General features: G+C 39.4%; 1 protein-coding gene across 1 annotated transcript in view; it reads left to right on the forward strand.

Moving 5' to 3' along the window:
* Positions 1 to 25,663, forward strand: part of DCX (doublecortin) — a 342,948-nt gene that overhangs the window by 204,570 nt on the left and 112,715 nt on the right. Inside the window, exon 6 of the mRNA XM_033849507.2 lies at positions 18,824 to 19,209. Coding sequence (XP_033705398.1) covers positions 18,846 to 19,209 — 364 coding nt within the window. The 5' untranslated portion in view covers positions 18,824 to 18,845. The remainder of the gene's footprint in view (positions 1 to 18,823; positions 19,210 to 25,663) is intronic.

The following is a 25,663-nucleotide window of genomic DNA, read 5'->3' on the forward strand; positions in this document are numbered from 1 at the left end:
TTCCTGAAATAACAAAATTGTAGAAATGGAGAACAGATTAATGATTGCCAGAGGTTGAGTGGGTGGATATATGAGGGAAGTGAATGAGGTTATAAATGAGCACCATGAGGGATTTTTGCAGTGATGGAACTGTTCTGTATCCTGACTGTATCAATGCCAATATCCTGGTGTTGATATTGTACTATAGTTTTGCAAGATGTTAGCTTTGGGGAAAAAGTGGGAAATCGTTACATGAGACCTCTTAGTATTTTTTCTTACTACTGCATATGAATCTACAGTTATCTCAAAATAAAATTTAAAAACTCAGAATGCATAAAAAGAAAAAAATTCTGGATGGAAATATACTAGCTCTGGGTGATTGTATTATTGCTGGATTTATTTTTTCCTTTGGGCTTTAAACAACTTTTGAATTTGTCTAATATGAACTGCATTATTTGTGTATTTATTTGGGTTATTTGTGCAGATGTGTGGGGATCATCAAAGTGGTTTTTCCTTCCTCCCTCTTCTTCTAGCCCTTCCCTCAAGACTCGTGGGTTACTTAAGCAGCCTCCCTACTAGACTCTCATTCACCCCACCACAGCACATCCCTGTATCTGCCTTTAGATCTTGCGTTTACGCTAGTCTTTCCTGCACCTGGGTGGGATCAAAGCCTTATCTTAAGGCTAGAATCTGTGAATGGATTTCAGGTTTCAATCTAGGGAAAAGGACAGGGATAGAATTTGGAAGATTCAGAGAGGGAGCATGAAGCCCTTTGCTACATCCCTGATAAAATAGAGCTAGTGGCAGGGCTTACCTGGTGGCGCAGTGGTTGGGAGTCCGCCTGCCGATGCAGGAGACACGGGTTCGTGCCCGGGTCCGGGAAGATCCCACATGCCGAGGAGCAGCTAGGCCCGTGAGCCATGGCCACTGAGCCTGAGCGTCCGGAGCCTGCGTTCCACAACGGGAGAGGCCACGACAGTGAGAGGCCCACATACCGCAAAAAAAAAAAAAAAAAAAAAAAAAATATATATATATATATATATATATATATATATATATATATATATATATAGCTAGTGGGAAGCAGCCGCATAGCACAGGGAGATCAGCTAGGTCGTTTGTAACCAGGGGTGGGATAAGGAGGGGGGGTGGAATAAGGAGGGTGGGAGGGTGGGAGACCCAAGAGGGAAGAGATATGGGAACATATGTATATGTATAACTGATTCACTTTGTTATAAAGCAGAAACTAACACACCATTGTAAAGCAATTATACTCCAATAAAGATGTTTAAAAAAATACACTGTACATAACCTAGGGAATGAGAGAAAGGCCCCCGGGGTATGGTTGCGCTTGTTTTTCTCTGTTCTTTTTTTTTTTTTACATTCACCCACACAGCTTTACAAATGAATCCAGAAATAGGCACCTGGCTCCCTATTATCTTCTACAAATGCTGATTCTTCTCTTCTGAGGAAGTAGTGCCTACCTCCTTCCTAAACAATAAATCAAAGCCCTGAAATTCATTTGAAAGACACCAGGTTTTGCCCTTGGTTAATTTCTTATTTCACCTTGTTGTTACTTAAGGCTGAAAGCATGTGGTGTGTTCCAGTTTTAAATGAGTGCTGCTGGGTTGGATTCTTGGATTCTTTCTTGTTGCTTTTGTTTTTTTGGAGGGAGGAGGGGAAGATTCCAGTTAAATTTTTTCCAGCATTTTATTATGAAACTTTCAAGGACGCAGAAAAGCTGAAAGAATTTTTCAGTGAACGCTTGCATACCCATCATATAGATTCTACAATTTACATTTTGTCGAACTTGCTTTATAACATACGTTCCCATCTAGCCACCCTGTTTATACATTCATTGATCTGTTGCATTTATCGTTTTGAAGCCAAAGTAAGTTTAAGACTTTGGTACACTTCTCCCTAAACACTTCAGTATGCATGTCATTAACTAGAGTTCAGTAATTTTCTAAGGTTCTTTTTTTCTCTTAATGTAAAATTTACATACAACAAAAAGTATGAATCTTGTGGTACATTGGCTGAGTTTTGACATATACATACAAGTGTGTAATCCAAACTTCTGTCCAGATACAGAAAAGGAGCATCAGAAATCTCCCTTATGCCCCTTCCCAGTCATTCCCTGCCCTCAGTGCCCTTCAGAGGTAACCAGTGTTCTGATATTTTTGTGCCATCACTTAGATCTGCCTCTCCTAGACTGTCATATAATGGAATCACAAAGTATGTACTCTTTATAGAAGGCTTCTTTCACTCCGTATAATGCATTTGAGAGTCATTCTTGTTGTTATGTATCAGTAGTTAATTCCTTTTTATTGCTGAGTAGTATTTCATTGAGTACAACACAGTGTATCCATTCTTCTATTGATGGACACCCACCCTATTTCTAGTTTTTTGTTATTATGTATAAAGCTGCTATCATTGCTTTTGTGTGTGTTAATAAATGTTTCTCATTTGAGGAAGTACCCTAGGATATTTCAGTTGCAGGAATGGGTGTGGGGAAAGTGATGGTCTCTCACATGGTGGCCTGGTGAACTGGACCTTAGCTTAGTGGTCAGTCCCCTGAGATGGCACTGGACCCTAGCATTCCCTCAACCCAGAAAAAAGGAATATTCATGTCCCTGGGATGCACTTCCTTTCAACTCATAAATTCCTCTGTTTGAGCAGGCCTGACTGTATTAAAAATTACTTTCAATGTGTGATTTAACCCTCACAAACTCAAATCAGTTTTTCTCAATGTCCACAGGCTCCTTCCTAACACTGGCTTCCACTGTGTTTGATGTAGACAACTGTGACAGGCTCCTATTGGGTGTTCCATTTCTGTTCTGGTCATCTACTATCACGAAGTCACTGTGTAATAATTCTAATTAAAACAATTTTTCAATTAGCATAAAGTAAAATTGACTTGGGAAGCATACAGTTCTATGAGCTATAACACACTGTAGAAAAAAGCTTGTCCTTTAATGGAAAACCATGCATTATCTATAGGACACTCTTCCAGGCTCTCTGATTCAGGCCTGTTCATTGTCTTTGAGCAATTTTGCAAAGAGGGAAATTATTTTGTAAATTGTAGGTAGCTGATAGATATTCCAACTCTGTCTTATCCAGGAGAGTTTTGATTGGCTTCCCTCCTGCCTGTGGAAAAACCAGTTTTGCCTTTATTTGCAATTCAATTCCTTCATATGAATTTGTGCTTTTTTCACTTTTCCTTTGAACTGGTTATAACATCTGCCTATGTTCCTTATATTTGTTTGAGAGCCATGATTTAACTTTTTCTAAAAATTACGTTTCTCCCATTTTTTAGTTGAAATATAATTCACATACCATAAAATTCATCCTTTTAAAGTATACAATACAGTGGGGTTTTGGTATATTTTAGTATATTTATAAAATGTAGCAATCATCACTAATTCCAGCACATTTAACATACCTTTGAGATTCATCAAAGTTGTTGCATGTATCAATAGTTCATTCCTTTCTATTGATGAGTAATATTCCACTGTATAGATGTACCCCAGTTCATTTACCCATCACTTATTGAAGGACATTTGTGTTGTTTCCAGTTTTTGGAGATTATGAATAGAGCTGCTATAAACATTCATGCATAGGCTTTTTCATGTATTGTTATTTAATATTTTATTTCCATTTTATTTTTAACATCCCCAATTATTTGTTATTATTATTGTTGGATTTTATAATCAATGGCTATTTAGACTCGTACATAGATTAATTTCTTTGTTCACTATGGCACGTTATACTCTTCAAAGGTAGAGACAACAGTATCTCCTATCCTACATGCTCTTTTGCAGTGTGGCCTTGCCACTCCCCCATTAATAGGTCGAGTCAAATATTTCTCCCCTTGAATCTGGGATTAGCCTTAGTGACTTGTAGTAATCAATAGAATGTGGATGAGGTAACACTGTATGACTTCTGAGGCTAGGTCAGAGAAGGCCACACAGCTTCCACCTGGATCTCTTGGAATACTCCCTCTCTGGACCCTCCCATGGAGAAGCCGTTGTAGGTGCTATAGTTAACTATAATCTCCACTAAGCAGTCTTTGAGTTATCCCAGTTCACATGCTAGGCATGTGGGTGAAGAAGCCCCTAGATGCTTCCAGTCCTCAGCCCTCCGAGTCATCGCTAGCCATTCAAGACTTTCCAACTGGGGTCCCAGACATCATAAAGCAGAAACAAACCACTCTTGGTGCATACACAGATTTTTGTGTGAAGAGAAGTTCTCATGTCTCTAGGATGAATACCTAAGAGTGGGATTCCTCAGTCCTATGGTAAGTGAATGTTTAAGTTTATAAGAAACTACCAAACTATTTTCTAGAGTGGCTGTACAGTTTTGCATTCCCACCAGTAATATACAAGAGCTCCAGTTGCTTGCAATCTTCACCAGCACTTGGGGTTGTCATCATTTTTAATTTTAGCCTTTCTAATAAGAGTGCAATGATATCCCATTGTGGCTTTAATTTGCATTTTTCTAATGGAAAATGATGCGGAACATCTTTTCATGTGCTTATTTGCATATCCTTTAGTAAATGTCTGTTCAAGATTTTTGCCATTTTTAATCGGTTGTTTCAGACTGACATTTAAAAAAATTAAATCTGATAATATCCCACATCTCCCCTTCCCTTCAACACGGCACTTATGTCTCATTTTATTTTCCATTCAGTTTTTCTTTCTGATGTGCATTCACTGGGTCTTGAGAAATGCATGCACCTCTGGAAACTAAATCCCTATGAAGTGATACATCATAGTCATCACCTTAAAAAGTTCCCTCGTGTCCCTTCCAGTTATTCCCTGTCCCCAATTCCCCTCAAAGTGATCAGTGTTCTGATTTTTTTGCCTGATATAAATGGAATCTTACTCTTTTGTGTAAGACTTTTTAATTTAAGGTATTTTTGAAATTCATCCATCTTGCATGTATCAGTAGTTCCTTCCTTTTTATTGCTAAGTAGTATTTCATTTTGCCAATAGATCACAGTTAGCTAATCCATTCTTATCTTGATGAACACCTGGTCTGTTTCCACTTTGGGCTATTATGAATAAAGCTTCTGTGAACAATCATATGAAAGATTTTTTCTCTGGATATACGTTTTTATTTATCTTGAATACCTAATAGTTGAACCGCTGGATCATAAGATATGTATATAGAAGTTTATAAGAAACTCCCATATCTTTTTTCAAATGTGAAGAAAGACTTCCTTCGTCCAATATGCCTTAGGCATCTCTGGCTCATGGGTTTCCCAGGAATAGAAGTGCCCTTTGTTGTGGAAATTGTGGAGGTGGAATGATTCCCACCCCCTTCCTGGATCAGAATTGATTCAAGAATATAAGTGCCTCTCCTAGCAGCTCTGCTCTCACAGCTGTCAGCCTTGGTCAGGGGGAGGCAGGGAAGTTTAATTATAATGCTTCTGACAGTGTCTGAGCACAGAGCCCAGTGCCTGCTGCACCAACAGCTGAGCTCAGCCTGAAGCTGCTGTGCTGAAAACTCACCTCTCAGTATCTGGCTGTTCTTCAGTAGGCCTGCTTAATGGTCCAAGAATTTCACATTTCCACATGCTCATTGCTGGTCAGGTGCAGGTTGCAGGCACATTCCAGCTCCAGAGGCTTGCATCACTTTCCTCACGTTACCACTAGGTTAGCTGCAGCTCGTGATACAGTCCAGCAGAGCCCAAACCGCCAGAGAATGGAATCTTTAACACAATCCATGTTCTCAAAGTTTATCACATTTGCACATACATCTACTGACAGGCTCTGCTCATGTCCCTCTGGGATCCATTTTTATGACGTCTGACTTCTTTCTCTCATGGCTGATAGGAAGAGCAGGGGCACCAAGATGCTTTGGGAGGGAAGGCACTCTTGTTTTCCCCCTTTACTTTAAAGAGTAAAATGCTCTTTACTTCCTCCCATAGCACTCTTTTATGACACTGAACACATTCTTCCCTGTATCTCCACTGTTTGAGGTCATTTGTTTACTTAATACCCCACCTTGTTCCGGAAAGGATTTGAAGTGTTTTGTAAGAATAAATCGAATACAAATAGATATTGTAAATTAAAAGTGGAATGAAAGGAAAATGAGGATGGGAACATAAAATGGAGTCAGGAATGCTATTTTTGTGCACTTTTTAGCTCCCCTTATCAATGTGAGTGCCATAACGCAAGAACTGTTTTATTCATCTTTGTATTTCTAACAGGGCTGGGTCCATTTTCTTTTTTAAAAAATAGTTTTATTGAGATATTCACATACCATAAAATTCACCCATTTAATTGTAAAATTCAGTGTTTTTTAGTATGTTCACAGAATTGTGCAGTCATCATCATAATCCATTTTGGAACATTTTCATCACCCCATAAAGAAACCCCATACCCGTTAGCAGTAAATCCTATTTCCCCCTACTCCCACCCCTGGCCACCATTAATCTGTTTTCTGTCTCTTTGGATTTGCCTATTCTGGATATTTCGTGTAAATGGACACATACAATATATGGCCTTTTGTGTCTGCTTTTCTTCACTTATAATATTTTCATATTTCATCCAAGTTGTTACATGTATCAGTATTTGTCTTTTTTTTATGGCTGCATAATGTTACATTACATGGATGTAACACATTTTGTTTAGCCATTCATCTGTTGATGGGCATTTATGTTATTTCCACATTTTAGCTATTATGAATAATGCTGCTGTGAACATTTGTGTACAACTTTTTCTGTGTACGTATGTTTTCATTTCTCCTGGGTATATACCTAAGAGTTGAATTGGATCATATTGAGTTGAGTTGGATCATATGGTAACTCTACTTTTAGTCACTTGAGGAACTGCCAGACTTTTCCACATTGGCTACACCATTTTACATTCCCATCAGCACTGCATAATGGTTCCAATTTCTCAACATTCTTTTCTTTAAATTTTTATTGAAGTACAGTTGATTTACAATGTGTTAGTTTCAGGTGTCCAATATTTTTTATCATCTGCCTTTATGATTCTTCCATCCTAGTGGCTCCTTTGGTTTTGATTTTCATTTCCCTATAACTAATGATGTTAAGCATCTTTTCATGTGATTATTGGCCTTTTGTGTATCTTATTTGAAGCTATGTCTCTAATATCCTTTGCTAATTTTTTATTGGGTTATTTATTTTTGAGTTGCAAGAGTTCTTTATGTATCCTACATGCAAATTCCTTGTCAGCTATATGATTTGCCAAATATTTTCTCCTATTCTGTGGGTTGTCTTTTCACTTTCTTGATGGTATCATTTGAAGCACAAATGTTTTTAATTTTTTTTTGGTCATTTCTGCTTTTGATGTTGTATGTAAGAAGGTTTGACTTAACCCAAGGTCAGGGAGATTTCCCAGCCTTTTCTTGCACAGATATGCACATGTTTATTTACAAGAGCTACCATTTGTTGAGCACTTGCCTTGAGCTTGACATTATGCCATCCACTGTCAAGAGGGTATTGATGTCAGTAACAACAATAGTAGCTAACTTTATTGAGTTCTTACATGAATGATCTCATTTCGTCCTCACAATGAATCATTGAGGTAAATATGAATATATCTGTTTTACAGATTGAGAAACTGAAGATCAGAAACATTATCTGCATGAGATGCCTAGAATTTCTGTAGCCATCTTCTGGCCATGAAATGAGGCATTGATGTCAAACTGTGGGGGACATAAGGGAAAAATGGAAAGAACCAGCTATTGATGAGATAACGAATTAAAAGCCAAATAACAACATCAACCACAACATTAATAGCTGACATTTACTGAACACAACAAGAGTTATCTAATTTAACAGTCACAATAGTTCTTTGAGGAAAAATACATGGTGAGGACCCCACTACGAGGTTCAGAAATGTTAAATACTGTAGCAAACCTTGTTGGTACCTTCTACTTCTTCCTCACTAACAGAACTCCAATTTTTTCGCCTTCCTCTGTGTAGCCATAATGGGGAGGGGGGCTGAACTCTTTCTTATGCAGAGGAAGTGAATCATGATTAATTGAAGCCAATCAGTAGTCTCATTCCCCTTGTCAGTAATAAGTTTCTGCATGGAAGTGGGACTAATCCTAGCCAATATGACCTGAAGGAAAGTCTGCTGAGGGGCTTCTAAGAAAGATTTTCATTGAGAATAAAAAGAGCAGGATCTTCCACTTCCACTTTGTCTTTTTATCATTGCACCCCTCAGCACCTAGCACTGAGCCTGGTGCATAGAAGAAAACTCAGGAAATATTTTGTGGAATGAAATCTCTTGAGTATACTGCTGTAGGTCAGTTTTTTTTCTTCTTTCACTTTGATCCATACAAGAATATATTAATCCAGGAATGATCCCTGGGACTGGCTATAGATGAGAAAGTACTTTCTAGAAGTTGTTTCCTGAGACTTAAATTAGGCCAGTGACCACAGGCACCACTCATGCTCTTCTAAACTTGTGGAAAAACTACATTAAGGATTCACATTCCCTTTGTTGATGTAGTGAGAACACAATATTTTGCTCAGTTCAAGCAAAATTTATAGGTAACACCTTTCACTGATCTTACACTTGCCAAACTTTCTCCCAGATGGAGATAGGTTACATCTTATAGTTTAAAATTAATTTTAATTATATAAATAATACATAAGATTAAGCTTTATTTCCTTAACATCATTGCTTTATACAAATTATTTTTCTTTTTGCCGACATATATTCTCTACTAATTCTTTCCGAGAGTTTTTTGGGGTGGTAAGTTTTCTGGGTTCTTATATGTCCAGGACACCTTTATTTCTCCCTCTCTCTCATATAATAGTTTGGCTTTGTATTAAATCCAAGGTTCAACATTATTTTCACTCAACAGTTTGAAGATATTGCTCCATTGCTGTCCTGCGTCTGATTTTGCTAATGGAAAGTAAAACTTATTCTTGTTCATTGTAGGTGGTCTTTATTTTCTCTTTGAAAGATTTTAGTATTTTCACGTTATCCTCGATGCTCTAAAATTTCACTGTGGTGTGTCCAGGTTTAGAGGTTTTTTTTTTAAATTACTATTCTTTTTTTAAAATAGGTTATCCTCCTTGGCATTTATAAGGCCCTCTCAATCTGAGGATTCATGACTTCAATTCTAGGGAGTTTTTTCTTTGTTTGTTTGTTTTGCCATTTATTCCTCAAATATTGATTCCTTCCATTCTCTCCATTTTTATTCAATGGAACTCCCTTTAGACAAATGTGGAAATTTCTTGATTTGTTTATATTTCATGCCTCTCACATTTTCTTTACTACTTCCCATCCCCTTATCCTTTATACTATGCTCTGGGTGAATGCCTCAGCCCAATTTTCCAGCTCTATGATTTCATCTCTGTTTCTATCCATCACAAATCTTAGTTCAGTCCATTTATTAACTTCACCTATGTTATTTATTTTTAAAAATCTCTTATTTTTCATATTTACCTATTATTGTTCTATAATTACTTGTTCTTTCATAGATGTAATATCCTTCCTTATCATTCTGAGGTTATTATTTTATATTCATGTTCTGAGGACTCTACTTATCTAATGAAAGTCCTTTCATTTGTTGAGTATATTGTCTCTATTTCATGGCATTGCTTTGTTTAAATGTTTGGTGATTCTCTTATTATATGCTTCTCTCTGTAGTTGAGATTGTTTTAGACTGTCTGCTCCTTCTGTTTATGCAACTTGTTTCAGAGAATAGAGGGAAAATATGTATCTGCTGTTTTCAATCAGAGTGGGTGAGGTGGAGAACATGCCATAATAAGGGTACCTTGATGAATCTGTGTACCTCTCTATTTCTCATTAATACTCCCATTTATTTTGCCGTTGCCCATCACCCATGTTACTAGACTATCTCACTGTCTTAAGCTCCCTTATTCATTGCTTTCACTTGAAGACAAATCCCTCTGTTATTGCTTGCTGGTCCATGCAGTGGGAAAAAGGATAGAGAGGAGTTGACTTTTCTGGCTTTTCTTCCCGCTATACTGAGTAGTTGCCTCTAAGACCACTCCTTTGTCATAGTTTTTACCTTTTGGCATGGAGAACTCCTGGGGTACTTTTATTACCTATAAGAATACTCTCCAATGCTCTCCCATGCATGTCCTGAGCTGTGGTTTCCTTCTTTAATCAAAACAGATCTACTTCTCATCTTCTAAAGAGTCCTCTCAGTTTTGGGGCCACCAAGAGTGATTTCAAGCATGACTATGTATTGAGTCATTTTTCTGTTGTGTCAGGTAGGATACAGCAAGTGAAGAAACTGTAAATAGCAGTGGCTCAAGGAGGATATGAGCTTATTTCTCTATCCCCATTTTATAAATAGACTCCACTAACTTGCTCAGTGTCATGTAACTAATAAGCTGTGGAACTGGGATTTGAAATCAGATCTGACTCCAAAGTCTACCTTATTAGTTTCTTTCCACTATGCCAGTGGTTCTCAACCTTGGCTGTACATTAGAATCACCAGGGTAGCTTTAAAAAATACTAATGCTTCAAAACCATACCAGATCAATTAAATCACAGTCAAGAGTATTTTTTAAAAGCTTCCCATTTGATTCAATTATAAAGCCAGAGTTGAGTACTACTGCACTTTCTAACTTGTTCCCTTTTTGCCTATATATGCTATATGCTCCTCCGCCAAATACTTTCCTGATTACCTGATTGCTAACACGCTGCTTAAGTTACTTGTCTGAGTAATTTTAAGAATTATTTTGAAGAAATATGGAAAATTACCTTAGTTCATGTTTGACTCCAAATTTTTAAAATCATTAAGAAATATGCCAACACATGCAAAATTGTACACATTCTGAAAATCAATCTATGTAATCAATTGTATTAACAGACTACAGAAGAAAATCGCACAATCAAATCATTGACGTAGAAAAATGATTTGATAAAATTCAACACCCATTCATGATTTAAAAAAAAAAAAACACCTCGGAAAACTCTAGGAATACAGGAACTTGCTCAACTTGATACAGTACCTCTACCAGAAAACAAACAGAAAAACCTCACAGTTAATGTCACACTTAACAATGAAAGGCTAAATGCTTTCCAGCTAAGAACAGGAACAAGTCAAGAATGTCCATTCTCACCACTGCTATTCAATATAGAACAGAAATAGATTTACAAAGATATAGTCAGTTGACTTTTGACAAAGGTGAAAAAGCAATTCAATGGAGGATCTTCTCAACAAATGTTGCTGGAGCAATTATATATCCATAGACAAAAAATATGAACTATAATCTATATCGCACACCTGATACAAAAATCAACTCAATGTGCATCATAGATTTAAATATAAAATATACATCTGTAAAACTTTTAGAATATAACATAGGAGAGAACTTCAGGATCTGGGCTTCATGAAGAGACATGACACCAAAAGCACAAACCATAAAAAAATGAATATATTAAAAACTTTTACTCTATGAAAGACCATGTTAAGGGAATGAAAAGACAAGCTATAGACTGAGAGAACGTATTTGCAAGCCCACATATCTGACAAAAGACACAGATCTAGAATATATAATGAACTCTCAAAACTCAACATTAAAAAAGCAAACAATCCAATTAGAAAATAGGCAAAAGGCACAAAGAGTCTTATCACTGAAGAAGCTCTACAGTTATAGTAAATGAGCACATGAAAAGATGTTCAACACCATTACACATTAGGGAAATGCAAATTTAAACCACAAAGGGATATCATTACACATCTATTAGAATGGTTAAAATAAAAATACCAAATGCTGATGAGAATGCAGTGAAACTGGATCTCTCATACATTGCTGGTGGGTATATAAAATATTAAGCCACTCTGGAAAACAGTTTGGTGGTTTCTTATAAAATGAAACACACAATTATCACATGACGCAGCAATTACATTTACAGGCATTTAGTTTTCAGAGAAATGAAAACTTATGGCTGCAGAGAAACCTGTGCACCACCACTTACACTTAGCACTCATCTATTCTATTTCACTGTATGTAACATCCCTTGTATGAATAACCACTAATCAAATTAGTATGCTGATGATAGGCATTTGGGTTGTTTTCACTTTTCAGCATTTCAGTAATGCTTTTATGAATATCCTTGTAGCTGTCTCCTTGAACACATGTGGGAGAATTTCCGTGGGATGTATATCTAGAAATGGAATTTCTGGATCATAGGTTGATATACATTTTCAACTATACTAGCTACTACCAAAAACTGCTCTCCAAAATTGTACTAATTTATGTTTCCTCCAACAGCGTATGAAAGTTCCAGGTGCTTTTTCTCTTTGCCTATACTTGGGATGCCATACTTTAAAAATTTCCACCAATCTAACGCTTGTAAAAGATGCAATTTCTGTTTCAACTTGGATTTCCCTAGTTATGTGTGAGGTTGAGCATATTTTTACCTGTTTATTGGCCATTAGGGTTTCCTCTTTTATGAACAACCTGAGCATATCCTTTGTTCATTTTTTTTCTATTGGAGTTTTGCCTTTTTCTTATTGTTATTATATATATAGGTTATATATATATAATTAATATTAATTAATTAATCCTATGTCAGTTATATAAGATTCAAATATCTTTTTCTTAGTCTGTTACGTATCTTTTCATGTTTTAATGCTATCTTTTGCCTTCAGAAGCTTTAAACTTTCATGTAATCAAGTTTACCAATATTTTCCTATAAGATTTCTGCTTTTTGCATATTGGTTAAGAAAGTCTTTTTGTCACAAGGAATTAAAGAGAATCTCCTACCATTTATTCTAATAATTTCAAGTCCTGTTCTTTATATGCAGGTCTTTAAAACATCTGGAGTTTATGTATGGTGTGAACTGGGGATCTAATTTAATTTTTTCCATACGAAAGTTAATTGTCCCAATATCATCTCCTGAAGAGTCCATGTTTTCTTTACTTTATCCAATTAAACAAATACCCAAACCTACTTTGTGCTAGGCATTGTTCTAAGCACTTTGCGTATAGTATTAAAAGCAAATGAAATATTACCATTGGCATTATGAATTATATTTCATTAAAGCTATTAGAATTTTCCTGCCCTTGTGGAGCTTATATTCTACTTTGGGTAGGTTTATAATAAACATAATAAATAGGCATATTATATAATATGCTGGAAGATGATAAGTGTTATAGAAAAAATAGAGCAGGGAAAAGAAAATTGGAGGGCTGGGTTGGGAGGAAGGTTGTGACTTTAAATAGAATAGTCTGGGTTGGTTTTGTTGAGAAGCTGATACGTGGGCAAAGCGGAAAGAAGTGAGGGAGGTGGCATGTGACTATTTGGGGCATAATAAAAGGTAATACTTACCTGATATTTGTGAATTTCACAAAAACTCCTATTGGAGGTTTTTGTTTTTTGTTTTTTGTTTTTTTTTTTTGCGGTACGCGGGCCTCTCACTGTTGTGGTGTCTCCCGTTGCGGAGCACAGGATCCGGACGCGCAGGCTCAGCGGCCATGGCTCACGGGCCCAGCCGCTCCGCGGCATGTGGGATCCTCCCGGACCGGGGCATGAACCCGTGTCCCCTGCATCGGCAGGCGGACTCTCAACCACTGCGCCACCAGGGAAGCCCTCCTGTTGGAGTTTTTAACTGGAGTTTTTTCGTATCTATATAGATTACTTTGGGGAGGACTGATACCCTTACAACGTTGCATCTTGCCATTCATGAACATGGTCTGGCTCTACGTTTATTCACTGCTTCTGTTGTGCACTTTATAGTTTTCTGGCCCCCATAAACCGTTTGTATATATTTCCAACCTCACTTCCTGTTCGCTTATCCCACTCTACTCTAGATGCTACTCACTGTGTTTCTGATAGGTAATGTAAACTAATGATTGTGTGTGTTTGTGTGTGTGTGTATGATGGATGATGGGCTTGTTTCCTGACCCTGATCCTAAACCTGAGTTTGATTAACCCAGACCACAGCCCTTCTCCTTCATGATTTTTGCAAGATACATATTCTTGTCCTGTCTCCTCAGTGAATCTTCAAGTCCTTCAGGGGCAGTGACTGATGTTATCTACTCTGCATCTTTCCTGTGGTACTGAGCACATTGTAATTACTCAAAAGATCTTACTGGTACATTTCCCACAATGGGGTTGCTGCACTTATCCTTCAATCCCTTCATGCCATTGAACCCTCAATCGTGACTCTCCCTTGATCTTCAAAGTTGACTTCCATACAGAAAGATGTACTTTCCCCTGGACTTGTGCCTGAGCCTTTCACTTCTGCCAGTGATCCTTCTCCTCTGAGGAAGTGAGAGAAAAAGTTTTGGTTAGTAGCTGAGAATTCTTTGAGAAGAATTACGTTGGTGAGATAACCTAGTCCAGTTTTTGAAAAAGGTTTTCCCACAGAACATAAGTCTATGAGATGTTCTGGGGAAAAAAAAGATCCTGAGTTAAAAAAAAAAAAAAAGCAGGAAGCCCTTTATACTAAATAGGCTTCTCCGAGACTGGTACCATGTTTTAAGTATATTAAAGACCCTCAAAAGTTTATGATAAAGAAGACAAATTTTGTTTAGCCCATCACTTTTCTTTTTTTTTTTTTTTTTTTTTTTCAAGGTTCAAACAGAAGTTTTATTTATTTAAAGAAGAGTTTTTTTTTTTTTTTTTTTTTTTTTTTTTTTATTAACATCTTTATTGGGGTATAATTACTTTACAATGGTGTGTTAGTTTCTGCTTTATAACAAAGTGAATCAGTTATACATATACATATGTTCCCGTATCTCTTCCCTCTTGCGTCTCCCTCCCTCCCACCCTCCCTATCCCACCCCTCCAGGCTGTCACAGAGCACCGAGCCAATATCCCCGTGCCATGCGGCTGCTTCCCTCTAGCTATCTACCTTACTACGTTTGTTAGTGTGTATATGTCCATGACTCTCTCTCGCCCCGTCACAGCTCACCCTTCCCCCTCCCCATAACCTCAAGTCCGTTCTCTAGGAGGTCTGCGTCTTTATTCCTGCCTTACCCCTAGGTTCTTCATGACATTTTTTTTTTTTTTCTTAAATTCCATATATATGTGTTAGCATACTGTATTTGTCTTTTTCGTTCTGACTTACTTCACTGTGTATGACAGACTCTAGGTCTATCCACCTCATTACAAATAGCTCAATTTCGTTTCTTTTTATGGCTGAGTAATATTCCATTGTATATATGTGCCACATCTTCTTTATCCATTCATCCGATGATGTAGCCCATCACTTTTCAAACATATTTAACCATAGAATTTTTTTCTCTTTTTAAAGAATACCTATTAACACCCACATACCTCACACTGGGAAACATTGATCTTGTTCACCCTCTGCTCTCTGGCATATATAAGGCAAACAAAGCCATCTATCCTAGACTGTCTTCTAAAGACATTTTGCTTCCACAGTAGTGTTAAAAAGCCTAGATCATGAGGAAATTTTCTCTAAGATCGATTCCAAATCCTTCATGTTTAAGTTTTATCATCCCATCCATTCTTATATCTTCACCAGAAATAAAATGATTTTGAGTTCTGATGCAAAATCAATTGCTGTGTATTTACAGAAAGCTTACTATGTGAAAGAAAAAAAATTTAAGACATTGGCTTTGCTGGACAAAAATGTTGCAGCCATTGGTTGGAATTTCCATATTTCTCTGCTTCTATTTCTTGATATTTTTCTGCCCTTGACTTGAATAACCCTGAGTTTTCAAGAGGTGGCCACAATGTAAGGCAGAAACAAATGGAAGAAAACAGGGCAGACACATGTTGTCCCCTGAGGTACTTATTTAGGAAAGAGGAGAGCAGCAGAAAAGTGTAGGGAGGACTTGACTGGGCAGGTTGCACACTTGACGCTGAACACCCCACTAACATAGATAGCTCAGGCTTTGCTGAGCCATCACCTTCCAGAGAAGAAAAATCATATATTTAATCCCATTTTAAGGCAGCTTACAGTAAAATACGTGTATAGCAAGAGCTTAACTATAAATCATCTAGCATTATCTCTAAAAAGTAGGGTTAATTATATTAGGAATCAGACATAAGATAATTCCTGAGCATGCTATTAGCTCTGAGCTTCCTGGAAGCCAAGCAAAAATTGAACCATGACTAGTTCAATACTGCTACATATTAATGCATGTAGCCTCTGTTGTGAATATGGTAGCCCACCCTTGCCTTACTCTTCTTTTGTCTTATAATTTGGCCTGATTTCTTGAATTCAATATGCATGCTTCCTTGCCCTTTATAACATATTTGATATAAAGAAGCCAGTTAGTAACAAATAGGCAGTTTGAGGAAAGAGCTATTAATATTTATCTTGTAGCCATCAGACTCACTTCACACAGAAAAGTCTCTGGGTTAGATACGAAGTCTCAAATTCTCAAAGATGAACGCTGCAGATCCCATTAACAAAATTATTACACCAAGCTCAAAGGTCTTCGGGATCCGTCTTCAACTTCATCCTCCATGAAATTCCGGAATGACTTTCCCTTGTCTTGTCCCTTTCCTACTGCTTCTTAGTCTACTCCACTAACCTCATTTCCAAACAACCAGTTGTTGGATGCATGAACTAAAATGCCATAAAGAATTTGCATATTTGATTGTTTTCTCTCAAGGTTAAATGAAGAGAGCTACAATTTCTAAGAAGCCTGGTTTGACCGTGAGTCTGGCCCCCAGGCAGATTAGGCCAAGGTTTTGGCCAAGTGAAATTGGCAGTTCCCTAGAAGAAAAGACTAGCACGTTGCTCATTAGAGCATTCTGAGCTTGCCTGTGCAATCTTTTTGCTACCCTGCAATTTCCTGTTGGTTATAAATGAAACCTTTCTAGCTGTTAATGCAGCCGGTGAGTTGAAAAAAAAAAAAAGCATGTAATTAATCAAAGGAGGTTGGGGGAGATTCACTAAGCTTGAGTTATAGGGGAGAATCTGGACAAGGCACTAGGACCTAGAAGGCATCTATCCACCCTGGCAGGAATTTCTTGCTTGGAGCTCAGACAACAAAGGCATAGAGAGATTGGTTTTCTTTCTCTCAGCATCTCCACCCAACCAGCAGAAAACCGGTGAGTGGGGCTTTCCAGTGATTTTCAGGGAGAATGTAACAGATGTCAAACGGGAAAAGCACAAGGCAAAGCTCTCTCTCTCTGCCTCTCTCGGTGTGTCCTCTCTCTCTCTTTCCCTCTGGTCTCCCCCCTCTTTTTTTTTTTTTTTTTGGCCTTATTCTATCAGATTTTTTGCTAAGCCTCTACCTGGGATATTCCTTTAGAAAAGTGAGTTTGATGTTCCTTTGTTTTCACTGTGATGTTGATTTTAGAATAACAGCACCCCAGATTCTAAAGCAAAGCCAAGCGTTGCTGGCACGCCTGGGGAAATGCTTGCTACTTGTCTTGAGGAGGTGGGGTCTCTTACACTGCAGGTTGTCTGACAGAGACAATGCTGAGCTCAGCACAGGTCATGGTGACATTGGGAGAATAGAGGGAGCGAGCCTGGCAAACCTGCTAGGCACCAGTCTTTATCTCCTGTCTTCCTGGTCCCTTGCAAATATCTCAATGTGGCAGTGTGTAGCAGCTGAGCCCTGCTTGCTTTGTGAGTCCTTTTATCCCCATCTGTGCGATGCATGTTAATAGTTTGGTTCCTAGGCTGTCACTACCTTTGCTAGCGTTTGGGGCTTCTGTTGTATTTGGTTTCATATTGTGATTTTCTTTCTTTCTTTCTTTCTCTTTCTTTCTCTCTCTCTTTCTTTCTCTCTTTCTTTCTTTCTTTCTCTCTCTCTTTCTTTTTTTCTTTCTTCCTTCCTTCCTTCCTTCCTTCTTTCCTTTCTTTCAGCAGAAAGGGGGAAAGCAAATCTGACAGATGACCATCTTTTGCCTCAGCTAACACACCTGGGCAATAGATAAATTTGGGGTGAATTGCCTGCTGTGAGGGAAAAATGCCCCTTCATTCAGGGTAGAAGCCCAGAACAATGAAAGGTGTGCTTGCTTCTAAAGGTCCCATATGCTGTTAAAGGATTCATTTGGGAATTTTTCAACAATTAAATGATTCCATTAAGAGGTGGGGCTGCATCATTGGTGGGGGTGGGTAGAGCACATAAAGAAGGGGGGGCGGATACCAGGAGTAAAGCAGAACTAATAACTCGTTAAATAACTGATTTTTCTAATCCCTTTTTTTTTTCAGCTTATTTCTTGTGAATCTCGGATAGCTGCACCAGCTTGGTGGGGAAGGGGTTTGATGAATAGCACAAAGACTCCAGCTATTCCCTAGAGGCCGTCCCTTTAAAGGAGAATTCCAGTTTATTCTGGGGGGGGGGAGGGGATGCACACATTAGAGTAGGAAAGAGGGTTTGGGATAAAATTAAAACACTCCCCTTCATAGTCATTTTACTAAGATGCAAAGATTGCTTCCTGAGCTAGAGATGCTAACCTTGGCTAGGTCCTTCTGTTCCCTTCAAGGGGGATTTTGTCGGGCTATGGATTCATTTACAAGCGTTAGTCATGTGGGCATGTGTGAGGAAACAGATGCCAGTTTTAATGTATTTAGCCTGAAGTTACAATTTGATAGGAGCCAGTGTCAGGAAGTCCCAGGATTTTAAGCTATTTCAAAATCCCTCCCTCTCCTGTGTTTGGAACAGTGCCAGAAGTGCCTCCCTCCCCATCTCTCACCCCAGTGCCCACAGCCAGCAGCACCCCTCCAGCCCCTCCTTCTTTTCTATTAAAATCAATATTCCTGCAGGTCAGGGGCAAGCAGCAGATGGGTCACGGGCTTTTTTCAACCAGTTCTTTTCACAGGCAGCAGATTGCAGATCTGGATCTGGCTAATATTTGAATTCCTTTCTTTTTTTTTTTTCCTCCTCACCCCTTTTTCTCTGCTTCTTTTCATCCCCACCCTTTTCTCCAACACTCAGGTCTCTGAGGTTCCACCAAAATATGGAACTTGATTTTGGACATTTTGATGAAAGAGATAAGACATCCAGGAACATGAGAGGCTCACGGATGAATGGGCTGCCTAGCCCCACTCACAGCGCCCATTGTAGCTTCTACCGAACCCGAACCTTGCAGGCACTGAGCAACGAGAAGAAAGCCAAGAAGGTACGTTTCTACCGCAATGGGGACCGCTACTTCAAGGGGATTGTGTACGCTGTGTCCTCTGACCGTTTTCGCAGCTTCGACGCCTTGCTGGCTGACCTGACACGATCTCTGTCTGACAACATCAACCTGCCTCAGGGAGTGCGTTACATTTACACCATTGATGGATCCAGGAAAATCGGAAGCATGGATGAACTGGAAGAAGGTAATTCAAGGAGTGGGTGGTGGCCCTTAGTGGGAGGTGGCGCATCGTTAGTTATGGGTACATTTCATTAAAAGAAATTGGGAAATGTGTTTGTAAAAACACAAGGTTGCTGCTTAGACTTCTAATTCTAGAGGCATTGGCAGAATCATTAGCCGTTACCCTTCATGGTCTTCAGTTTCGGCTGGCGTTGAAGTGTGGCTGGCGATGACAATGCATTGTGTTTACCACTCGGTATACAAAGAAAAATCTGAATTGTGTCATTTACTCTAGAATGTGCTCATAGTTAACTCTAAATAGCACTATTGAGGCAGACCGTAAAATCATTAGGGGTATAAAATGAGCAAGGAAGATTGGTTGGGTTAACAGAGAGAAAATATTATATGCTAATATCCTTTGAACTGCTGAGAGGCTCTTTGTGAATTGCAACTCATGGAAATATGCACCCTAAAAGCTGGACTTCCTGGACGTATTCACAGAGGATTATACTTTTAGGTAAGTGGTCACTGCTCAGCTGTTGCTTCTAAAAAGCCCACTTCAGGGTGTGTCCCTAAGGCTGAGGTCATTGAGAGAAATACCAAAAAAAGCTGTAGGTATGTCTGGTATTTTAATAAAGACTATCCCTATTAGAATAGGAACTGACTCACTGTACCTAAATCTGTTTAAATCCTTGTCAGATTTTGGTTTTGCAATCGAATTTTATGACAAGATTGCTGAGAATCCTGACAACCTGTGTACCCAGCTCAAATATAGGGAAGATCCCAGCTCTTACCAAAACTTGCCCAGCCATGAAGTCTCTTTTGTGATCATTTAGAAAAATAGATCTTGGGACATGGTCTTAATATTTTACTTTATCAAATCAAGTATTTTGAGGATGCCTCCCTACCCCACCTTTTACTGGGTGTAATATATGTGATCGGTTTAACCTGACAATACTTTAAAGGACAGCACTCAGGAGTGGTGATAATGAAAATGTTCCCCCCAAAACCTCTTCCCACGCTCCAGCCCTCCCTCCTCATTCTTTCCATTCCCCCAAGCAAAGATGAGTTTAGAACAGGCAGATCTCTCTGAAACAGCCGGCGAGGAAGGAGAAACAACACATTAAAGGACTTGGTATGGATGGGAGTGCCCCGCCTCTGCTTCACTGCTTCTAGGTTTCTTGTGTTTCTAGACAAAGGAGCATGAGGGCTTCCCTTGTACAAGACCACATTCTCGCAAGTAGCTGCTGTTTCTCAAGTCAGGTTGAGTGATTTGGGGCTAGTTACTTATAAGACAGTGTCCATATGGCTACTGGATCTGGGTCTCGGGATTCAAGTCTGAGGTTTTTCTTCAAGCTGACCTTGAGAAACAATGCTGAGGAGGCTTAGATTATTTGATCAGGTGCTGGATGGCCAGGTGGAGGTTAATCCTAGGCTTCTTCTGAACATTGAAGGATTGGCCATCCTAGCAAATATCTTAAAATAAAGGAGAGTCAGGGCAAACTTGAAGGACTTGAAGCTAGGCTGAGGGAGCTGTCCAACAGCGTAATCGATAGGGTGTGTGTCTTTTGTCACTGGAAAATCCACATCTCAGTCAAACTGGAGGGGTTTCTCTGTAAGAATTTTCATAAACAAAGCACCCTGAATCACCCAGTATGTCCTCATCGTTTCCACTAGCTGCGATCTTTTAAAGACCACGATACATGCTCGGGCAGAATTCTGAATCAAGTGACATTGTATTTGGAGCAAGGATTAGAATGTTCTTGTGTCTGATATAAGAGTGGTGTCATGCCCAGATTGCCCACTCCCCCAAATCCATTTTTTAACATGTCTTGCTCAAGGACTAGCCCTTGATATTGATTTTCCTCCCTGGATTTCTGTGTGTGTGTGTGTGTGTGTGTGTGTGTGTTGGGGTGTGTGTTGTGATAATCTTAGCTCAATATAGGTAATAAATACAATTTTGAAGACTGCAGCTTCCTTTTCTCTTGATCCTTTTGAGTCCTGCTAGATTGGACTCCTCTTATTTACCACTCCCGGGTGCAGTAGTAGTACTTCCTGGTGAATTTCTGGACTATGCAGAATGTAAATAAGGCTCAGTTGCATTTATCCACAAGTCACGTACAACCACAAACTGCAGTGGCCCTCAGTGCCCTTTCAGTCCTGAGTATGGCCCATTCAGTCAAGGAAATTCTGGGGTATCTCTGGGGCAGCATTGAGAAATGTGACCAATATCCCACTACCACAGAGCCAGATGGGAAAAGGTACAGATATGAAGTGGATAAAGAAAAAGGGTCTTTTTCTCTCCTATTTTTTGTCCTTTGCAACTGTAGGAATAGAGGACAGAAGTCCTTTACTTTTTTCACCTTTGGAAGAGGTTAAAAGAAAGATTTTAAAATAGTAATTCATACATGTTGCTTCCCAAGAGACTTCAAATTGAAAAAGTTTGCAAAGATCCCTGGGTGAAGAGTCAGAGGCATTGGGTTCTCATCTTAGAGGCAGAAGATTATAATAGGAAAAGAAATCTTTGGAATCTGATTTGGTTCAAATCCCAGTTTTGCCACCTGCTAGCTTGTGTGAACTCGGGGGAAACCATTTAGATTCCCTGAGCCTCAGTTGTTCATCTGTAAAGTGGGAATAACTGCTTTGAGGATTAAATAAAACAATGGATACGAAGTGTTTAGTATTCTGCCTGGCACATGATAGCATTCAATAAAGGGTGGCTGGTACTATTTGAGTCATCCTAGTTTATAGCTGGTTAAGCTACATGACTATAAGTTTGTCCTTATCATCACTGTGACTAATGTTCTCTCTTTTTAAAACAACGTAAAAAAACCCAACTTTATTAAGGTATAACTTACATACTGTAAAATACACCAACTTAAGTGTACAGTTCAATGAAAGTGTACAGTTCAATGACTTTTAAAAAATTTACAAGTGGTGAGACCATCACCATAATCTAATTTTATACCATTTCCATCACCCCAAAAAGAAACCCTGTGCCAATTAGCTGTCACTGCCCATTTCCCGTATTCTCTCCAGCTCTAGGTGACAACTTATCTACCTTGTGTCTCTACAGATTTGCCTATTCTGGACATTTTATGTAAATTGAATCATACACTATATGGTCTTTTGTGACTGGCTTCTTTCACTTACAAAATGTTTCCAAGGTTTGTCCATGCTATACCATGTATCAACACTTCATTTCTTTTTTTTTTGAGGAATATTTCATTGTATGTATAGACCACATTTTGTATATCTACTGTAATATTCTTATCTGTAAAATGAGACTAGTAATACCTGCCTTCTTTATCTATTAGAGTGATTGTGAGGATAAAATTAGATGATAAATATGGAAACACATTGACAAGGTAAAACTACAGCTACAAGGTACTATTATTGTTCATGATGTAAAAAAATAATAGTAATAAGAAAAATGGTACAGATGAACCTATTTGCAGGGCAGGAATAGAGACATAGACGTAGAGATCGGACATGTGGACACGGCGGGTGGGGAAGGGGAGGGTGGGATGAATTAGGAGATTAGGAATGACATATGTACACTACCATGCGTAAAATAGATAGCTAGTGGGAACATGCTATAAAGCACAGGAAGCTCAGCTTGGTGCTCTGTGACGACCTAGATGGGTGGGATGGGGGTGGGTGGGAAGGAGGTCCGAGAGGGAGGGGATATAGGTATACATATAGCTGATTCACTTCATTGTACAGCAGAAACTAATACAACATTGTATAGCAATTACACTCCAATAAAAAAAAATGATGATGCCAGTGAAGGGTTGGAATAGCCAGTGGCTCCCAAACCTGGCTGCCTCTCAGAATCTTTTAGAGCTTTAGAAAAATATCAATTCCTGGGCCACGCCCCGGATTTGTTGACTCAGAATTTTCAGGGCTAGTGCTCCAGAGCCTGTTTTCACAGATTACCCCAGGTGAGTCTTATGAGCACTTAAAGTTGGGAAGTACTAGATTAAGTGATCTTGACGGTCCCCTTCAGCTATGTACAATGGTGGGAATTCCTAGCAATACCTAAACCTTTGTTTTTGTGGGTTTTTTTTGCGGTACGCGGGCCTCTCACTGTTGTGGCCTCTCCCGTTGCGGAGCACAGGCTCTGGACGTGCAGGCTCAGCGGCCATGGCTCACGGGCCTAGCCGCTCCACGGCATGTGGGATCTTCCCGGACCGGGGCACGAACCCGTGTCCCCTGCATCGGCAGGCGGACTCTCAACCACTGCGCCACCAGGGAAGCCCTGTTTTTGTTTTTTGATTTGTAGATCTTAAAGGAATGATGGAGCATAGAACATACTATGTTTCCAAATGGCCACATTATTAAGTATTTAGCCTAAAATAAAATGAAATAGAAAGCAATTGGTTAATAATCTCTCTGGCCTTGTGGCACTCCTTTGTCTAATGCCTCTAGTCTATACTGTCTGCTGCTAGATACTGAAAGTATTAAGGGAACCATTTTGGACCAAAGTCAGGTTATTGATGTCAGCTTTCCCACAGCTCCTTGGGTACACGAACAGTCTTCGTGAAGCCAGACAGAATATGGCCATATATGTATTAGCTATATTCCCAGTGGGTCAGTGAATGAAATCCACCAGTGACTTTTCGTTTTGTCTTGTTTAGTCTTCCACTGGAGAATTATTCTTCCTTCATGTACTGTCTAATTCCTTCCCCACTTCCTTGTATGTAAGTACCCAGATCAATCTTAGGGGTGTCCTTTTGAGCATTATTATGCAGACCATGGGAGAGAATATTTACAACTGTGACAGTCTTGTTGGAAGATCTGTATGGTGACACCAGCTATGATCCACTTTCTTTGCCATAGCCCATTTGTTCCAATGAGATGAAACCACTTTCTCACTAATTTATCCTCTAACTACTAAAGCAAGCACACTGCCAAAGAGGAGGATTTTAAGATACCTGGGAGAGTGATACATCACTAATAGACCTGATAATACAATAAACCACCATTTAATATTTTCCTTCTTGAGGGAGAAAGCCCAGGAAAAGAGGAGAAAGCCCAGGCAGAAGTGCTTTTGCACTGAGCAGCTGTAAACATGTTTAATGTTTTTCAAAACGGAGCTTTCCTGAAAGTGAAGGGAGGTAGACATTAGATCATCTTGAGCCCATAGCTTGTTCCCTTCCTGCCCTTTCAGCTGTGCTTCCATGACTTCATTTCCTTACCCCCTCGCCCTGAAGCAGATTGTCGATTCCAGCAGATTGTCACCTTGCTTGGCTCTGAAGCCAGCTTTCCTTCTAGGCTTCTAATGAGTGGGAAATGGCCCCTGGAAGCTGTGGCAGGATGGGAACCCAGCTGTGTAAAGGTGCAACACAGAACCAGGAAGCTTTGGTCGAGAGAAGCAGCACATTTGATGTCTTTCCAGTAGTACGAGGGGAGAGTCCTCAGGGGTGGGCCCCTATTTCTTTTCTTTAACATGTAAGTACCATAACAACTTTATCTCCTAGAGCCTGTTTGAGATGGAAAAGAGATGAAAATTCCTTCTTATAGACCTTAAGAGCTGGAAGGGCCTTAGATGTCACCTAGCGCAATAGCTTCAATTTGTAGACAGAAAAGCTGAGACTCAGAGATTAAATGATTTGCCTGATGTCATACAGCTTGTAAATGCCTGCCTGGGATTTAAATCCAGGTCTATCTGACTCCCCCTCAACCACCACAAACATCCTGCCCTCTGGTAGGGGATACAGATAACGGGGGAGGCATGTGTGGGAGCAGGGGGCATATGGAAAATCTCTGTACCTTCCCCTTAATTTTGCTGTGAACCTAGAGCTGCTCTAAAAAAAGATAGTCTTAAAAGATATTCTGCCCTCAGTGTGCACCAGCAGAGGCAGCAAGTGGCTTTGCTAGGTGTTATCCATGAAGCTACCACATTTGGCCTTTGACGCAACCGGAGGCCTCCTTTCAACCAGCAGGAAATATGATCTTTGAAGCCTGGGTCCCGGGCAGTGCTCATGTTATATAATGATTATAGCTCAGTTCCAAGATGGTTGCCCTTGCCGCTGCTGCTTTTCTTTCCTTCAGCTTCTGCTCTTCCTCTTTTCATCTCCTTTCTCTCCACCCTTTCTTCCTCCTTTCCCTCTTAGCTCTTTTTCTTGTTCTCTCTCTATTCCTTCAGATTAGGGTCTTAATAATAACGATAGCGGGCATTTGTCAAGTGCTTACTGTGTAGCAGACTCTGGGCTCAGCCCTGCATATCATGCATCACCTGCTCTGAGCGTCAGAACAACCTTAAGAGGTAGGTATTGTTATCATCATCCCCACTTTGCAGACAAATAACTGAAGCCAAGGGAGGTCAGTCTGCCCAAGGGCACACAACTAGGAAATATTGGGGAACCCCATTGTGACTGCCATCACATCAGCTGCTCTTTTTCCATTACTTCATATTGGGGCCAAAAGGAAAGAGAGTGGAGAGACTAAAATGTACTGTTGGAAAGTGTTCAACA

The sequence above is a fragment of the Tursiops truncatus genome, chromosome X (genome assembly GCF_011762595.2).
Source record: "Tursiops truncatus isolate mTurTru1 chromosome X, mTurTru1.mat.Y, whole genome shotgun sequence".
Classification (NCBI taxonomy): Eukaryota; Metazoa; Chordata; class Mammalia; order Artiodactyla; family Delphinidae; genus Tursiops; species Tursiops truncatus.